General features: G+C 36.8%; 1 protein-coding gene across 3 annotated transcripts in view; it reads left to right on the top strand.

Moving 5' to 3' along the window:
• The first annotated feature begins 5390 nt into the window (after positions 1-5390).
• The window catches only part of LOC113108715 (activin receptor type-2A), a 45038-nt gene continuing 32040 nt past the window's right edge, over positions 5391-18388 (top strand). For 2 of the 3 annotated variants that reach the window (XR_003292806.1, XM_026272001.1), the window contains exon 1: positions 5392-6591. Coding sequence is in view for 2 of the 3 variants with exons in the window: in XM_026272001.1 (XP_026127786.1) it covers positions 6537-6591 (55 nt within the window). In the remaining variant the exon portion in view is untranslated. Of the gene's footprint in view, positions 6592-18388 lie in introns of all 3 variants that reach the window. The other variant, XM_026272002.1, reaches the window with a different exon arrangement.

Below are 18388 nucleotides of genomic sequence, written 5' to 3'. Positions count from 1 at the left end.
ATGCAAAAGTTTAATGAGAGAATGTATTGAAATATTTATTTTTTGTACTCCCTTTTGCAAAGTTTCTTGGGGGAAACGCAATAGTTTTGCAAGAAAACGCAAATGTATTTTGAGTGAACGTTAAGTTTCTCGAGAGGACGCAAACATTTTTTCTCCCTTTTGCGCTCATTTATATATTTTAGTGGCTATTTTTTTTTTTTTTTTATCCCTTAGAGGCTCCGTAGGAACCAGATTTGAAAGTAGAATGAAACTCACATCACACTGCATGCCACCACGGCTCAATGTGCTGAAGCATGTGGCTGAACCACTAGGCCATGACTTGCTATGACACATTATGAGCTTTAAATACAGTAAAAACAGGGAGGCTTCAGCATGTAATGTGAGAGTATGTTTGAGTGTGAAGTCAAACTGTGGGGCGTACAGGCTCTTATTTCACCATATGCTGTAACTATTTTCCTACCTTTTCACGAGACGTTTTATCCTCAAGGGCAAAGTCATTTATTCCTCCTCCTGTGTCTGTGGCCCAGAGGCATTGATTCTAACTAAGGAACTGAAAAAATAATTAAGAGCTCTTTCTGCTTTTTATGTGTTTGCTGTAAGGCACAAGCTTCTCCATATGTGTTTCAGAGTCATTTAGCACAGCTTCACACTGTAGAGCTGGAGATGTAGACAGCAGGACAATGACATGGTCAGTGATATTTGAAAATGCAAAGAATAGAAAGCAAGACCCTGCTGCATTCTAATGCCTTAGAGTTTGAACATTGATATATGTTTGGGTTTGAATTATTTAAATATTCCTAGATGATTTTAACATGTAGTTAAATTTTTTTGAATGCCACTCACGTGCTCAGACACACTTGAGCATGTGTCACTTTGGCCCTGAGTCACTCAGGTAATCTCTAGTCACCTTTAGTCTCTGAGACAGTCACACTCAACAACCTTAAGACTCTGCACTTAAAACAAATCTGTTTCACGTACAAGTTAATCTCTACTCTTTCACAGCCGTATGCAGTAACAGTGCTCCTTGTATCTAGTAAATGCTGTTCAATTAAATATGCCATTGCATATATATATGTTTGTGTTTATATCATAATATTAAAGATGCATAAAAGAGAGCCACTGATGTGAAATGGTCCAGCTGTAAAGAGCCTGTGATCATCAGTATTTTTTTATTTTATTTTTATTTTTTTGGTGTTGCGTTAAAACTGCAGTAAATTGTTCTCTTAATCGGTCTTGACTCCTGAGTCTTTAAAACAACATTTACTTGAAATTTAAAGTATATCACATATTAAGTCATCCTTTACTCACCCTGGTGTTGTTCCAAACCGGTATGACTTACTTTCTTCTATGGAACATAAAAGAAGATATTTTGAATAATATTTCAACAGTTTTTAATACATACAGCGAAAGTCACTGGGATCCAAAACAACACCCCATTACTGATTTATTCAATAAGAAAACATATTGTTCAATGTCAGTTCATGTTACAATATTTATTTATCTTTGTTAATGTTAGTTAGAATAAATGTTCCTATTTGCGCAGGTCCATTAAATAATATTAATAGATACAACTTTTATCTTAAATAATGTATTAGCTGAAATTAACATTAGAGGTTTTTTTTTGTTGTTGTTGTTAGTTCATGCAAACTAATGTAGTTAACTAATGAAAGCCTATTGAATGGTTACTCAAAAAATCTAAGAAACTTCTGTGTGCAAAAATTCAAAATTAACTCAAATTAAACAAAGTTAATAAACTTAATTTTTTTTTAAAAAAGGAAAAACTATACAAGCTAAAACTGATGCACAAATTGACAAAGTGTGCATTTTTATAAAACTGAAATGATACATTGCATAATTTAATGCAATCAATTCTAGATGTTCTTCAAAGCAAGTTAATCTAAGATACATGCATTTTTTAAAGGTAACTGTATAATACAGAGGTGGGGACATAATATATGCTTTCAGAGTCTTACTCTCTGATGCTGTTGTGCACAATGCATTCACTACAGTATCATATGCATGGTTAAATCAACATCACCGTGAATATCTCAAGCATACATCATATGTACAGTCTTTTCCCCCAGAATACATTTCTGGACTGTTTTCAGATATTTGCTCTATTATCGCTGAACACCGATCAGCAAAATAGCTGTAATTTAGCATTTGAGACTTGATTAAAGCTTTCAGAGGTAAATGATAGGGCCTCATTACAGCTGCCATAAAATAATTACATCCAGAAATGAAAGGAAAATGCAAGATGATGCCTTGATTTGCTGTTATGGTGAATGAATAGGGGTATTCTTGCCACGTGTCAAGGCTCAGCATTAATGTGCTTTAAGAGAACAGGATGTAATGTGATTTGCCCGTGCTTAGGCCGTGCGCTTAGCCACGAGCAGGAAGAGGTAATATAAGACGTAAGAATGTGGCTTAGTTTTTGTGAGCTCATTTTCCAAGCAGGGGTCATGTTTGCATCAACCACCCAATCTGGCTGATTTCATCTTTGACACAGTAATTCATTGATTTAGCCTGATGCCGGTATACAAACACACCCACCCAGGTCCATTGTGACTGGGATTTCGCACCTGGTGGTAGGTTGTGCATAATTATTGTGCAGCAGTGGCAGACAAAGCACCAAGGGAAATGTTAATTAGCCACACAGAAGAGCTACATGTCCATCTGCCCAAGGACGCCTGGTTCGACGGGGATGACAAGCACTGACAGATGCATTGCCATCTCACATGCTCCCTTTGAAATCTATCAGGATAATCTCTGGCACGTTTATAACTTTGATTAAAAGTTAATGAACTTACAGGACAAGTTATGTTAGGCATCTGTAGAATTCCGGCATGGCAAAATATTCTTCATGGTCCAGTAGAGAGAATGCATGCTTGCTGTGAGACACTGTGCTGACAACGTGTCAGTTGAAGTATGTGATAAGTATCCGCTTGAGCATTGTGCGGTATGGGTGATTGACTTAGCAAAGTGGCTCCTGTGTGTCACAAGGCCGATAAAATGGCACGTGAGGGAATGCCGTTTAAATGGGTTGTTGTAATGACCTTCAGTGGGAGCACACACGGCTGCTGTAGATAAATTCTGATTTCCTAGCTCTTAATTACAATGAGCTAGAGGAAAGATAAACACTTAACAGCCTCTCGTGGTTAAGTTGACAATCCCTCAAAGGCCACAAAAGAGAAATTCCATTCTAGATTATAAACCACAAGTCCAAAATCATTAGCTGCACAATATGGACCAACGGGGTTTCTTGGTAATGACAATGGCAAGGATTCTTTGTAATTGCTTGACAACACTGCTCTGGCCTTGAGCAATTGAGAAGTAGTTCCTGTTGATCAGTACAGAGCAGATGTGGCGAGATGGTAGGAAAGATGCTCTGTGGTTTGAATTTATTTTTCACAATTGCAAGAAAAATTTAAACCATGGCCAAAAATGTTTGTATTATTCTGAACAAAACTCCACAAAATAATAATAATAATAATAATGTATAATTTTTATTATAACTATAATCTACAATTTATATATCCATCAATCCATCCATCTATCTGGAACTGCATTGGTTCACTTTTAAAAGAAAAGAAGAGGTTGTGGAGGTTGGGTAGAAAAGAGCGTTCTTCAGCATTCTCTCAGGTTTGAAATATCAGGAGAGGGAGACAAAGTGTGGTGGGCACTGTCATTGATCACATGTCTTTGACCTTCACAGTAGCTTAGTTTGGAGATTTCCAAAGTCAAATTGACATTTCATTCTGAAATATGCTCCAGAGTGCTCTTTTCATACATTCAGTTCCAAAACTTTCAGCTTTTTCATTCCAGACACTGAATGTGGAAACTGAAGGACTTTAACAAAGGTTCAGATCACTGCAGCAATGGGGGAAAAAATGCTTATAGTTAAATAGGGCATCAGGATTATGTGTGAATATTTGTGGATCAGATTACATAGGCTGCATTGGGCCAGGTTGGGAGTTGCTATTATGTTACAATGAGAGCAGAACACAAATCACTAAGAACAGTCCTCTGTGGAGACCTTGTGATGTGAATGTATGATGGATTTCATTTTTTTAATGGTCTAGTTAGTAATTATCTTATGCTACTAATTATTTATTTTTTATAATATTTATACCTTAATTTATGTCTGAGTTAATGTCTGAATTAAAAAAAAAATGTTTTGCATGATATTAGACAATTAGTTGCTACTGTTGACCATGACAAAAGCATAATAAAATAATTTACTGTATAGCACAGAGGTGTTCAAATTAGTATTACCACTCATGCCAAGGAGAATCCAGTTTATAATGCAAGTTCAAACTATTAGTGCATTGCACTTATTATAAATTCAGAAGTGCCTGTCAAAATGCCTGACCTATAAATGACAAAAAAAAAAAGAAAAAAGAAAGATTAATTGGGTTTATACTTTGATGAACCAAAAATAATAATGAATGATATTTTATTTAAAGGCAAATCAATATTAAGGTGAAACGTCCAGCTGTCGTTCTTTCATTAAATGCTGACAACAACAATAGCGAATGATTTCTCATTAACCATGCAGGCATTTAATATTTTTTATTAAGAATAAAACTATACATCACTCACTGCCTCTTGATCTTTCACAATACTGTTATGTTTCTCTCTCATGACTCCTGTTCATGAATTACAAATATTTATACGGTAGGTTTATTTCTGAAAATTAATTACTGTATATGCAGATATCAATATAAATCTTCAGTAGCACTACAGCACACAGTAAGTATATATCGGCACCATTATTTTTTTTATTTTTTTTTTTTGCTTTAAGCATCTGGTTTTGTTTGTACCAGGTGACGTTTGACATCAGACCTAACAACCGGATTATATGGTTTTCAGCTACATTTAAAACTGTAAAACAACTATGAAACAATTCATAACACAGCATAAATGTTCAAAAGCTAAATTAATTAATTAAATGAATGGTATAAACAGCTAACAATGACAGCTTACCACAACCTGGCATTTATGGATAATACATTTATGTTAAAATCCACCAATTTAGTGAGTGGTTTACTGTGTTCACTTGATTACAAAAATATAATTTTGTAAATAATGCTGGCCATGTTGATCTGGGTAAAACCAACATATAAAACCCTTACTAGAGAAAACAAACACTTTTGTAATTGGAGTAGCTTGGTCTACCCAATATGTAAGTGCAACATAATTACACAAATCCCGAACGCCCGTCACTCTACTAGCACACACAAACCCCTCATAGAGAGGGCTGGGTCTATGTGTAACCAGCTCCATGGTTGGTTTCAATTAATTACATATGTTGTTCTGATTCGGTAACACGCCTGTCAATCACTGCGGTGCGCTTACGTAAAGAAATGGGCGGGTAAAGGCAGCGGCGGACAGAAAAAAAAAAACAAAAACAATCCATCCAGGCGTCCATCTTGGATACTGTAAGCCAACGGCGACTGACAGCAACGGAGAGGGAAATCGCAATAAATTGAGTTCCGACCACTCTAAAAAGTCAACCGAACGCGAACACCGGGGACAATACATATTAAAGGATTACATTTAGCGACGTTATCTGCCAATTCCGTCTCATTTTTGGCTTCATATTGGCTGATTAAGTTATTTCGGAGACTGTAACGTTAACGTTACGTGCTCAGCTTTATTCTGCCGTCAACATCTCTTAGTTTAAAACGACTGTTTGTTTCAACGACATACCTTAGCAGTTCTGGAGAAGCTTTGTGAGGTCGTGAATTGCAGGTTTGAATCATTAACACCAGAAGGTAGTGTGGATATAGCGCGTTTGGCCATATTTAAGTCCTCCGCTGTCGACTTGAGCTCGCGCGTGCGCGTGACCCCATTTATTTCGCTTATCTATGATATGTAGTACATATTTTGTATTTAAGCATAAAGCGAAGTGAGCGTGATGTGGAAACACCGTTTAGGGATGTTAATTCCATTTTTATCCCCGTAAATGTGCATGCATTTAATGTACTGCCATATACTTCCAAGGTGATTTGGAGGCATTGCCCTGCTTACAATTTTAGTTCCTTTGCATTAACAATAATATTTTTATCTATATATTTTATGGCAGGTTCTATGCATCGATTGTCCAGTTGTGCTGATCACTGGGTATGGGAGCTGGCCCATTTGCTGAACGAGTTTATTGAACGAGCTCGGTTATTCTAAACGCGCGGCGGGGCAACATTTGTGTAGATACAGTATTCGTACGCATTGGAATTTCCTCGTTATTGCTATGGGTTTTTAAAGCGAACTGCATGGACAGTCATAGATCACTTTTTTCTAAAAGCTCGTCTGCTTTGAATAAACTACCATCAGTGGACACCGCAGTGTAAAGCCATTTCTAAATCGCCGAGGACTATAAGCTGGCATTGGATTTTTGCACTGCCATATATCACTGACTCGGTGACATGGTTGTGTTTCACTGACTGCTGATCAGTGGATCGAGGAGAAACTTGAATGCAAAGACTTTTGGATTTTTTAGGACAATATTTTTTTTGTTTTGTTTTGTTTTTGAAAAAATGGGACCTGCAACAAAGCTGGCTTTTGGAGTGTTCCTCATTTCCTGCTCCTCAGGTGGGTGTTAATACGCTTTGACCCCTTTAAATGTAATATGCATATGCAGAGTGTACATTTGTATCATGACATGTATCTTTCTGTGTGTATGTATGTGCCACCGGAGGCTGTTTCTCGTGTTACTCCGCATTGAGATCGAATTCATCGGTTTCTCGTAAAATAGCTACATAATACCATCTGAATATAATCCGAGCATGCACCACACAGGAGAAGCGTTTGCTGCCACGATTTTGCATCTTATTTCCTCAGTATCTGGTCTGACGAGTCCCCAACATGAAGACTTGTGTTTGTTGTTCGGTGGAGTTGAGAAAACTACTGTTTGTGCCAATAATATTAACCAATAACATTTTGCAGGCTGCTGCTGCTGCTGCTCATGCATGCATGCTTTTTTGTATTGCATGTAAACCCCCTCTACTGGTAGCTCTTTTTTTCATGGATGAGGACTGTTACATGTTTCTATATTAGTGATAAAAAAATACAAATAAAAGCTTTGATGAGGCTGGCAAGGCCAAAGGTCATATTTGCATGCGAGAAGATTAGATAAGATATGGGTGAGTGCTGGAGTTACATGATCATGAACCTTAATGGTATATTTATTCAGGGATATTTAAGGAGCTGCAAGGCAAACGTCGGCTGTTTCTTAACCGACTTTGTGATCAAGGTTTTAATTTTGCTTTTATTGAAAAGTGCATAAGAGGCACAGTCTGTGCCTGTACTCCGTGTTCCCACTACACCCCTTATCTCGGATCGTACTTGCCTACACATCCCTGCGCTCTTTTGGCTACAGAGACAATTAATCAATACAATGTTATATTTGAGCACATCACTTCGGTATTTATATCAGTCTAAAGGCAGGAGTATTCTGGGTAACATAAGAAACCATATATTTTGGGTCACATTGCACATGCTCTCTCAGAGAGTAATTGGTGTAAACTAATGGGATGAGCATAATAAACCTTTGTAGATCTCTGCACAAAGACACTTTCACCCTTTTTTGTAGTTGTGTTTTTTTAGATCCACTGTTAAGATTGTAGTCGCTGAGTTTGGTAGTATTGCATCTAAGCCATCACAGATGTTTTGCCCAGGCATGAGTTTATGACTGCTGAGAGAATCAAGTCTGAGCGCTTGCCCAGTCAAATGTAAATTATGCCCTAAACGTCATAACTCTTAAAATAAATCACAACTGGCAACATCTCACCAAAGCACAAAGAAAAATAGGAAGCATAGAGAGGAATTTGATTTGTGAATTTATTTAATGGAAATTCTTTAGCTTTTTCAATGCTAGATGACAGAAAAAGATATAGGGCTAAATATATATATTTTAGTTGTTGTATTATTTTGTAATTCTCCAGTGGATTGTTTTTAGGTCCCTTTGACAAGATAACATAAATTGTGTATTTTTTTTAAAATATTTTTCCCCCTCCAAGTTCTAATATAATCCTTTTAGAAGCGATTATATTACACTTTTTTTTATTATTATTAAAGCATTAGAGTGAATAGCTTACACTTGAGTCCATTGATGCATTACAAATCTACACTGTAGTTTTGACATGAGACAAGTTATAATTTATCAGCAATAGCAATTTGTAAACCGATACAAGATACATTTATTATTATTATCGTGATTTTTGTGAACACTTTGTGAGTATCACACAGTATCTCAGATGCAATGGATGATATAGAAGTTGGACGTAATGTGCTATATTTGACCTTAGATTGTTGACTGAAAACATCTTAGTTGAACTTACGAACTTTGTTCAGTGGCTTCACTTGCTGTGTCTGTTTTTGATGTAAATATTTACCAGCTATTAAAAGTACATGCTATGGTCAGCTGTTTTTCATGAGAACTTCGGTGGATCTCGTGTCTTGTGTCATGCAAGATTAGCATTTAAAGAAAGGAAAAATCAGTTAGTGTTCCTCAATCCTCACATAACGATTTATCATTTAACAGTCTGCACTAAAGGGATAGTACACTCAAAAATGAAAATGTGATGTTTATCTGCTTAACCCCAGGGCATCCAAGATGTAGGTGACTTTTTTCAGTAGAACACAAACAAAGATTTTTAACACAAACCGTTGCAGTCTGTCAATCTTATAATGGATGTGAATCACGGCTAAAACATACACAAACAAAACCAAATGAAAACCTGCGGTTTTACAATAATGCATATATGCAGTGTTTTGTGCGTTTGTGATTGTGTTAGTGTGTTAGACTACATCATGACTGCAGAATGGAAGTTATGGTGGTTCCTCTTCCTTATTCCTTAATCTATCAACGCAGCTGTTGGGGGTACATTTTATTTCCCTTGTATAACACCCAAAACAAAACCAAAACAAAGGACGTTTTGTGACAATAATATATATTTACTCTAGAAATCTTCTTTTATACAGTCACAGCAGGGTTGCTGATGGGCAAATCGATAAATGTGCTTTTGGATTATACAGTAGCTTATTGAATCCCTTTTTAGGCTACAGACAGTAGCTCGTACATCACCCGCAAATCGTGCACACACAGAATCATTCAGTAACTTGGCGCAGCACAGAAATGTATTCCCAAAACTGTTCTCAGATTTCTCAAAAAAAAAAATAGCTTAGAAAACTGAAAAGTTCTAGCGTGTATTTGTTCGGAACTAAAACCCACAGCTTCACTATGAGAAGAGAGATGCTGACAGGTTGAATAAATTCACACAAGCAATTGCTCTCACACTAATGCATTCATATAAATATAATCTTTACTGTGCTGCTTTATCTGTATCTGATTAAGAATGAGCAGAATTAGTTTGAATAAACGAGCAAACACTGATTAGCTACTTGCTCTACGTTTATTTAAAATTAACAGCAAGACAACTAGCAGTGAATGTGCTTTCCATTAAATGAATCACACACAGTGAACAAATCCTTTTAAAAAAGTAGGCTACTTAAATTCTATAAGAGCATAAAAATGAATGAGTAGCCTAGGCCTAAATTACAAATGATGAAATCTACATACCTTTATCAAAGAAAAAAAGTCAAACAACAACTGTTGTAATAATACCTTAATTAAACTAACTAAATAAAGGAAACAAAAAAAAAAGTGCAATGACATTTTCATTTCCTAATCTTTTTCGACTTCCAAGTTCCTTGACAGGAACACCAGCATGTTCACTTTACTCGGTTTTAGTGACGATCTGACAGGGGTAGCTATGTTCCCCGTAGTGCTAAAAACTTGCTCTGATGCTGTGCTTGTAGCACAAATACACATGTCTTTACGTGCCAATTTTGCTAAGAGCGGATAGCGCGTTTCATTGTCTCGCCACCATGCTAGTGGATCTGCCGTAGAGTCAATTGGTTGTTCTTGGAGATAGCGGGTTAACTCCGTGTCAGCGCGCGCTCTGATCGGTAAAGGGGCAGAGATTTCAGACCTCCGTTTATTAAGGAGATCTGTCACAAAACTCGTCATCCGCGCCAATGTTTTTTGAGCAAATTTCAAAGCCGCACCCGCCCGCCATCCACTGATTGTTTTGCGGTCTATGGACGATGCAATGCTTTGCTGATGCGAGCCGCAAAAAAAAAAAAAAAGCCCTTGTCTGTTCTAGAAAGGATGCAGCAAAGATATTTAATGCTAATGTATAAGCCATAGGCCTACGCTGAGTTTCGTTTACGATGAGATGCGCTCTAGTTCACAGTGCAGTGCAAGTGAATGCGGCGCACTGGTGCTTCCATGTCACGGTTATCATTGTCTGCTATATTTGCACGAAATTCGTTTTTAAGAAAGGTTTTCTACAAAGCAAAATTTAATGAAGTGGTAAAAACCATGTCTCCTGATATATTGCGCATCTTATGATCCTATCTAAAAAATGAAAAAAAATTTGATAAAAAATGTTTGTAAAAAATATTTTAATGACACGGTTTTGGCGGTTATAGAGTTCTAATGAAGCTGTTCAACTATAACCGCCAGTCTCACGGTTATATACTAATCGTCACACCCCTACATTGCGCAGCACAAATCTGTGAATGAATGTTCCGAAGTGATGTTAACTTCAAAAGATTTCCCCTTCTCAGAGAGTACTGAGCAATGAACACTGGGTAGGGACCATGTCAATGGTAACACCTTTCATGCACAGAGCTCACTTCTAATGACCCGATTATGCGAATCAGGTGTGTTAACAAAGAGAGACATACAAAATGTGCAGAGCAGGGGTCGTGAGGACTGGATTTGAGAACAACTGATCTAGTCGACTATACTTTCATCACATAAATTCGACTTTTAAAAAGTCATTCAACCCCTACTAAATGGATTCATTTTCAGGTTGAATAGTTAGCCTAAGGTCAGTTCACTATTTATTTCTATGCTGCAGCTAATCATATCTGTGTTTTGTGTGTGCTTTTAGTGCTTTTATTGTTTATGATCTGTTATCTGTATGCCTGGAAACCCTGAGGGTTTATTGGGCAGAACTGATGATCAGGAACAGATTGTAACACTTATCGTATTGTATTGTTATTTTAAATAAGCATGTTTTCATGTTTACTTGTATGTGAAGTGTACCGGGGATTTTCCATATTTTCTTAAGACAGCAATATTTGCCAGTTGGTGTGATTTATGAAAGGCTTTAATTATTAAAATATATAGTCTGATGAACTGTGTGTTTTAGAGTGAAGTACAGCACTATTTTATTTACATAAGCAGCTATTAATCCAGTGTTTCCAGTGTCTCTGAGAGGCTTGGTTCACAGTAAATGCTCCTCCACATGAATTCTGCAAGTGCTGTGAGTTTGACTCACTTCTAGCATGCAGGAGAAGAGGTGGCACGTTCTTGTTGCGCAATGAAGAATGCATAAACGAGTAGTGTCAGAACTTCTGATTTACTGTATTTGACCTTAGGCTTGCTTAGTTTATTTGGTTTATCTCAGTAAAGTATCTTTACGCAGATGTAATCAGTGTTCTCGGCTCCACCATGTTTCTTTAATGCCAAACGGATGGAAGTTTTCGCCCCAGTATCAAATGTCGTTGTGAACCCATGTGCTCAGTTTGTCACACTGTTATAAAACAATACTTATTCACCCTGTTAAGTGAAGTCACATCGCTAATATTTAAACTGCATACACAGGAGGAGCAGCTCAAGAATGGCACGTCCTTCAATTAAAAGTTATTTTGTATTGATCTCTGTGTTCCTGATGATACAGACACATTATAATTTAATTTTCCACATTTTTTTATTTTGCCTAAAGCACTAATGTGTGACTGATCGCTTGACCTTGAGTTGCTTTGCAGTGTATTTTGATCCTCGCCAACTGGACTTCCATGACATAGGCAGGTTGCAGCCACTGTTGCCCAAGATGCAGATGCCTCTGTGAATAATTTACAACCACGGTTGGCCACTGCTGACGGAAGGGCTATTTGAAATAAAATGTGCTGCCTTTGTCCTCTAACGGTCTGCTTTGACCTGTGCCATAGTTTTCCTGTTTCTTTGTGACAGATGTTTGTGTGGATAAATCGTGTTCGAGTGTGTGTGTGTGTATATCTGTTTCTCACTGTAACTGTAGCTGTGTTTAAGGCTTTTAACTCTAAGAGCTACTTGGCCTAAATATTCTGTATATGAATGATTTTTCAAAGAATGGCAGATTTAACCTGTCATCCCTGGATGTGTTGTCAAACCCTGAACAAGATTTCCAAGTGTCTTCCCAAATGTTGTTTCATTACGCATCTTGTACATGAATTTCAATGTGTTTGCAAACAACTTTGAATTTGAAAGTAAAGTTGCCTACCGACAGAGAAACAGGAACAAATGCTGATCCAGCTCGTTTTCTTGAATGTGATCGTTTTATTTCATGCATCATAGTGTTGTCACGGTACCAAAATTTCAGTATTCGGTACCGATACCAGTGAAAATCCACGGTTCTCGTTACCAATTTCGGTACCAAAGCGCAAAACAATATGCTGATAAAAAATATAAAACACACTTTTTATCACTAAAAATAAAACCAATGCCATTCTATATACTTATATAAATTTGTGATTAAAGTTTTTTTTACAAGTAATACAATTATGAAAAACAGTTAACAAGTTTCACCCAAATTTTATTTGTCTTTTAATTAATGAAATTTGAACACATTCTACAGACACATTCTGCAATTGAATTGCCATTGGCCATTAAATATTTTAGTTTATTCGCCAGACTGATATATAATTAGAACTTTAGTAATTAGAAGTAAACTTGATAACCATGTTTAAATGCATATTAGTCAATTTAACTGAACATTTTAACTGGAATCGTGGTGGTGCTTTTTTTGTCATTCAGTGATTCTGTAAAAATAATACTGGTGAGAAAAAAAAATGCTGATAAGATAATGCTGATACGAATTCTAATAAGAAGAACTATAAAAACACACTAAAGATTACTAAGGATTAATTAGCTGTTGGATTCATGAATATTAATCAGGTTTTGTGCATTCGCTCGAACTTATTTGCTGAAATCAAAACGAACGATAATAGGTGAGCGCCAGCCAATGAGATTGCCATTTGCGCATTAACTCAACACAATAACGTTAAAGGAAAACCCAGCTATTCTTAAAAAGTGAAGATTTCCATAGATCTGCCACTATTTTTTTGATAGGAAAATACAACCAAGGATAGTTTAAATGCAGTGCGTCAATTCTCTCTCTCTCGGTCTCTGCGTGTGTGTGAGAGAAAGCGAAAGCGATCTGTGCGCCTTCACACTAGAGGTAAACACAGGTGTGCTGTGCATCCATTGAGATGAACTGAATCACACAGATCGCCTGACTGAGAGTGAAACTTTAAGCGCTCAGTCAGAGAGTGTTCGGCGAGTGAACATATATCTGAGCTAAACTTATACTTATCCTCCAACTCACAAAATGGCGAGTAAAATCTGAGAATTTATTAGCCATTGGCTAATATAAGACATCATTTAGTCGCCAGAAGGAAGATTTAGTCGCATATGTGAGTGATGTACTCGCAATGTAGAGGGTTGCTATGTAGTAAACAAACCCGCACGTCTCTGCCATTCATTAATTCACACAGAGACACGCCGAACATGCGATTTGAGATTCCATCCACGTCTTCTGCTTCGCGGTAATCATAGAGCTGTATGCGTCAAGAACCGGGTTTGAACTGGACCTCGGTACTACCGGTACTTAAAGAAACCTGGTACCGTCACATTTTCATTTTTTTTAGTACCGACTTGGTACCAAAGTAGGGGGTCTTTCGACAACACTAATGCATCATAGATCTGTGATCTTGTGCACATGAGATCTTTCACAGTCCTGTGGTGGTGTTTGGTTGAGGGGTGGAGGGAAATCAAAGCAGATTAAAAGGATTTGCAGCAAAAAGTGTGTTAAATATGATTGACAGCTGATAGACTTGACTTATAAATTGTAAACATTGGCAAGTCAGTGGTGTGTCCAGATTTATTTACACAAAAATGTATTTCATACAGACAGAGTAGACTTATAGCTTAGTATAATAATATTAATATTTGAAAGTTTTTGCTGTCAAATCAAAGTCTGTGTGGAAGCCATAAGCTTTATGTTAAACATCACATGACCAAACTGGAAAGCTGGTCTTCACTCATCCGGTTGTCAGAGAAGCTGGTAACACCAGGTGAACCGACTGTGATAGCTTTATAAAGTTTTAGCTAACCTAATTAATGATTTTTATTGTGTCTGTTTATTCGACTATCTTGATATTAGTGAAAAGAACAAAAATACAAAATAAAGTACCAGAAGTGGGATAATCCTAACAGTGATTTCTGGTGTGTAGATCCTGAATGAATCTGTGAAGTTTCAGCTCAAATACTCCACAGATGTTTTATTATATCAACTTGAAAATGGCTATTTTATGTGGAAGCAGAAACGCTCTTTTTCGTGCCTGTCTCTTTAAATGCAAATGAGCTGCTGCTCTCCGCCCTGTTTTCCAGAACAGAGCTGTGCCATTACAGCTCGTACCTGCTAAAAAAGCATCTGTTTTGGTTCTGATTAGGGCTGAACGATATGGACAAAATTTCATATCTCGATTTTCATGCCAGATATCTCTATATCGATACAATACGATATGACTACGTGTTCTTTTGCTAAGCACAACACGTCACTCTGGTTTACATCATCTTTTATGAATCCAAAATCCTTCCAAATTATGGAAGATGATTTATGTTTTGGCACCAAGTCAGATTCTGCACTGCCACCGGCCGCATTATCTCCCGCACTCATTTTCTTTGTTTCTAATTCATCCGTTGCCTCTGTACAGTGTGCATAGACGTTGGAACGGGGGGGGCGGTCTGGCGCGAATGATTTCAATGTTAAGTCAATGTAAAGACGCATTTAATGAAGTAGGACTGCTCGATTATGGCAAAAATCATAATCATTATTTAACACGATTATGAGGGGGCCATATCATCAACTTTCTATGAGAGATTTATTTAAAGATAGGGATAAATATCAAATAGGTGTTTCCTGTAAATCATAATCATAAATAATTTCATAATCGGTGGAGGCCAAAATTGAAATCAAACTTTTTTTTTTTTTTTTTTATTAATTGCACAGCCCTACCAGGAAGTGTGTTTGTAATGGTAACGTGCAACGTCTCACACTGCTTGAGAGGGCTTTTGTCTTAGCTTTGTCAGTAGCACAGCCTAAGATGCTCAGTGATGCAGTGAAAAATTTCTTTAAAATATGTTTTGTTGGAGTTGTTTATATCTGATGTTCAGCATTATATGCAACATTACATATGTATTGATATATTTTATTCATATCATTAGATTTAAAGTTTAATCATTTAGAACTGTGCAAAACTGGTTTTCAATGTGCAGTAATACTCTGTTTCGAGTGGCAGTGCAATTCTGTTCTTGAATATCTCAGACAAATAATTATTTGAATGTGGTCGGAATAGCAAACATGAAACGTATGGAATCAGATTTGCAACTTCACATTAGTAGATGAGTGAAATCCAGATTTCCAGAGATTGCAAAGCAAAATATTAAAGACTATGAAATCTCTAAAGCTTTGTATCAATAAGACCGTCCTGATTTAAAAAATTGTCCATGCAGTTTCTTTTATTCTGACCATTCATGAATTGGTGCATTGACATTTCTAATTTATTGATGCCAGTTTTGAGGGTGGCCTGAAACAGAGGCCTCATGCCACCCTCCTCCATTGCTTGGGTCTTGTTTGCTCTTGCCGTGAAATTGCATCTTAAGTAATTGGATTGCTATCTGATTGCAGTTCAATTGTCCTAAACCGCATAAAGGCACTTTGGTGTGTTTACATGGACAATTTTGTGTGCTTTAAACCAATAGAATGGCAATTGTATAACTAGCTGATTACCCGACACACTTTTAATGCCAAATGCAATGAAGCTCATTGGTGGCCAGTGCACTATGTGAGTTCTTCTAGTCACTATGTGCAAACTTTATTCATTCTGCAGTGAATTCAAACACTTCTCACTGGATCTCGCAGCACTGTGCAGTAACAGTGTCACGAAATCAATGATGTGATACTCAATAAATGTGAGTATCGGCAAAAAAAATATTGCGATACTGTATTGATTCTCAAAAACAGAATGTCAATATAAAAATAAAAAAAGTTTGTAACCTGCCTGCTAGATAGGATTCTTCATCTCTGAACTTAAACAGTGACAGGAAATAACTAGCATTAAGGCACACTATCGTTAGTGTTAATATAGTTTGCTGCCAGTAATGGAAAGTTGTTCATTATAAAATAAATTTTATACATATATATTTAACTGTACATTTAATCCTGCAAGCACTTAAATTTTTCCCCCTTGTACTACACAAAAAGTGTTTCAATAATGTTGAATGTTACAGGGAATGATTGCAAATGCAGATCCCAGTGTATTCTGGTTAAACAATTTGTATTTATTTTTTGTTAAGGTTTGCATATTGTGATGTGTTCTTAATGACAGCTTTCCAAAAAATAAATGAATCCTATTCTTAAAAAAAGAAATATCCCAATATATCGTCTTGCTTACAGTATTGCAATATATTGTATCGCAAACCCTGTATCGTGATACGTATCGTATCGCCAGATTCTTGCCAATACACACAGCCCTATTACAGAGTAAAGCTGTTCTGAGCTCAGAAAAGGTTGTTTGCGTCACGGTCTGAGCTGATAAACGGTTCACATTGCGCAACTCAAACAAGTAGCGTGATTTATATTTATGTTGCTTTTGTTTCATTTGCTGTTTGATATTTCTCATATGCAACAGAAATGGCAGTGCGAATTGAACACTAGTGGTGGTAATTAAACAGTAATTAAACATTAGTGTGTGATAGGGATTTGGGTGTATTGTCTCAATCTCAAACACTGTAAGTAATTTGTTACAGCACAAGAAGTTTAAAACAAGCGTTATGACGTAAAATAAAGAAATATTTCACATTCTCTACTTCTGGGTCAAGAAGCAAATAATCAAATTTGTGACATTGATTTTGTGAACCTTTGTACAGTTGGCAGTTCTTCCATTTAAAGCACAAGTTGCTCTTTGAATCACTCCAAAATCCCAAAGGTAATTAATAACATTTGCCTTTGCCTTGATTGTGTTGGCAAACAGCTAATACTGTGTTGCTTACGTTACACAAACCTTGTTCCAGCAAATTGACAGGACTGGCATGTGTTTGTGAAGATAGAAAACGGGCCTTTTTCAAACCACATTATTGAAACTGTCTTTGGTGCACTGCAGTTTTAAGGAACAAAAACTTAGCAATAGTGTTGACTGGTGATTTTGATCATGGTTTGTCTTTATGCCTATTAAAAACACCAGATAGAGAAGTAAACCATATTAAAAACTTGCATTATAGAAGCATGTTCGTTATTGGTCACAGATACTACTTCCCTATTGTATGTGTATATTACAAATGTACCTGAATCCAAATACAATAATGCAGTTATCTGTAATCTGTTTGTAATCTGTAATCTCCCTTTCTATCTTTCTATCTATCTAAGAATTAAAAAATGATGGAAAATGCAAGCATGAAGAACTTCAAATATGCCATCAGCGGCCCTCTTCTAAACCTTTCAAAAAACGTTTGTTTCTAATGTGGAGGCAAAGTGTTGGTCATCAAGTTTATTTTGTGTAGGAAACCACCATAAGTGGTCCATTAACATTACGGCGTACGGTCTGTTCACTCAGTGTTGGCTGTCATTCATGGGCTGTGTTCAGAGTGTTTTTAAGCTGCCTCTTCTACCAGCTCTATATATTTACCCTGTCGTTTTACCTCGTATAACCCTGCTGACTCAGAGGAGTCTGTGTATCCCAGCGTCTCATATTAAAAACCGAGAGCAGCTCAGCGGAGGGGCAAGAGCTGGTGTCAGGAAGAGCAATTTTAGAATATGGGTCAAAGATTTATCGAGGCTTCTCCTTGTTAGTGTAGAGGGCAGGTGAGTAATTCCCTTATGTTTGCACTTGTAATTAGAATTTTTAATTTATTCTTAATGTTTCTTAACGGATGCTGAAGGCATTTGAGCAATTTGGGGTGCTCCATTTGTTATTTAAAATGAGTAAATGTAATTTTTCCTCTGGTGATCATTGATGTGCATCCTGTGCACCGCCGTTGTTCTCTACCCTGATGTGACCGTAATTCTAGCAGATTTCCTTTTAATCCCAATAACAGTGACTTGTGTCTCTGGAACAAATCCTGAGGATTTATCCCCACTAAGGGCAATTAGCAAATTAATTCCCACCAAAATAATTTTCCTTCAGGATTCAGTTTTTGTAGTGCGATAAACCGTAACAATACCCATTGTATCCAACAAATTGTTTCATTTTATTAAATTGCTAGTGAATAAAACAC

Source organism: Carassius auratus, chromosome 9, assembly GCF_003368295.1.
Source record: "Carassius auratus strain Wakin chromosome 9, ASM336829v1, whole genome shotgun sequence".
Classification (NCBI taxonomy): domain Eukaryota; kingdom Metazoa; phylum Chordata; class Actinopteri; order Cypriniformes; family Cyprinidae; genus Carassius; species Carassius auratus.
Note: the sequence above shows the minus strand (reverse complement) of the source record. Positions and strands in the feature narration are given on the sequence as shown.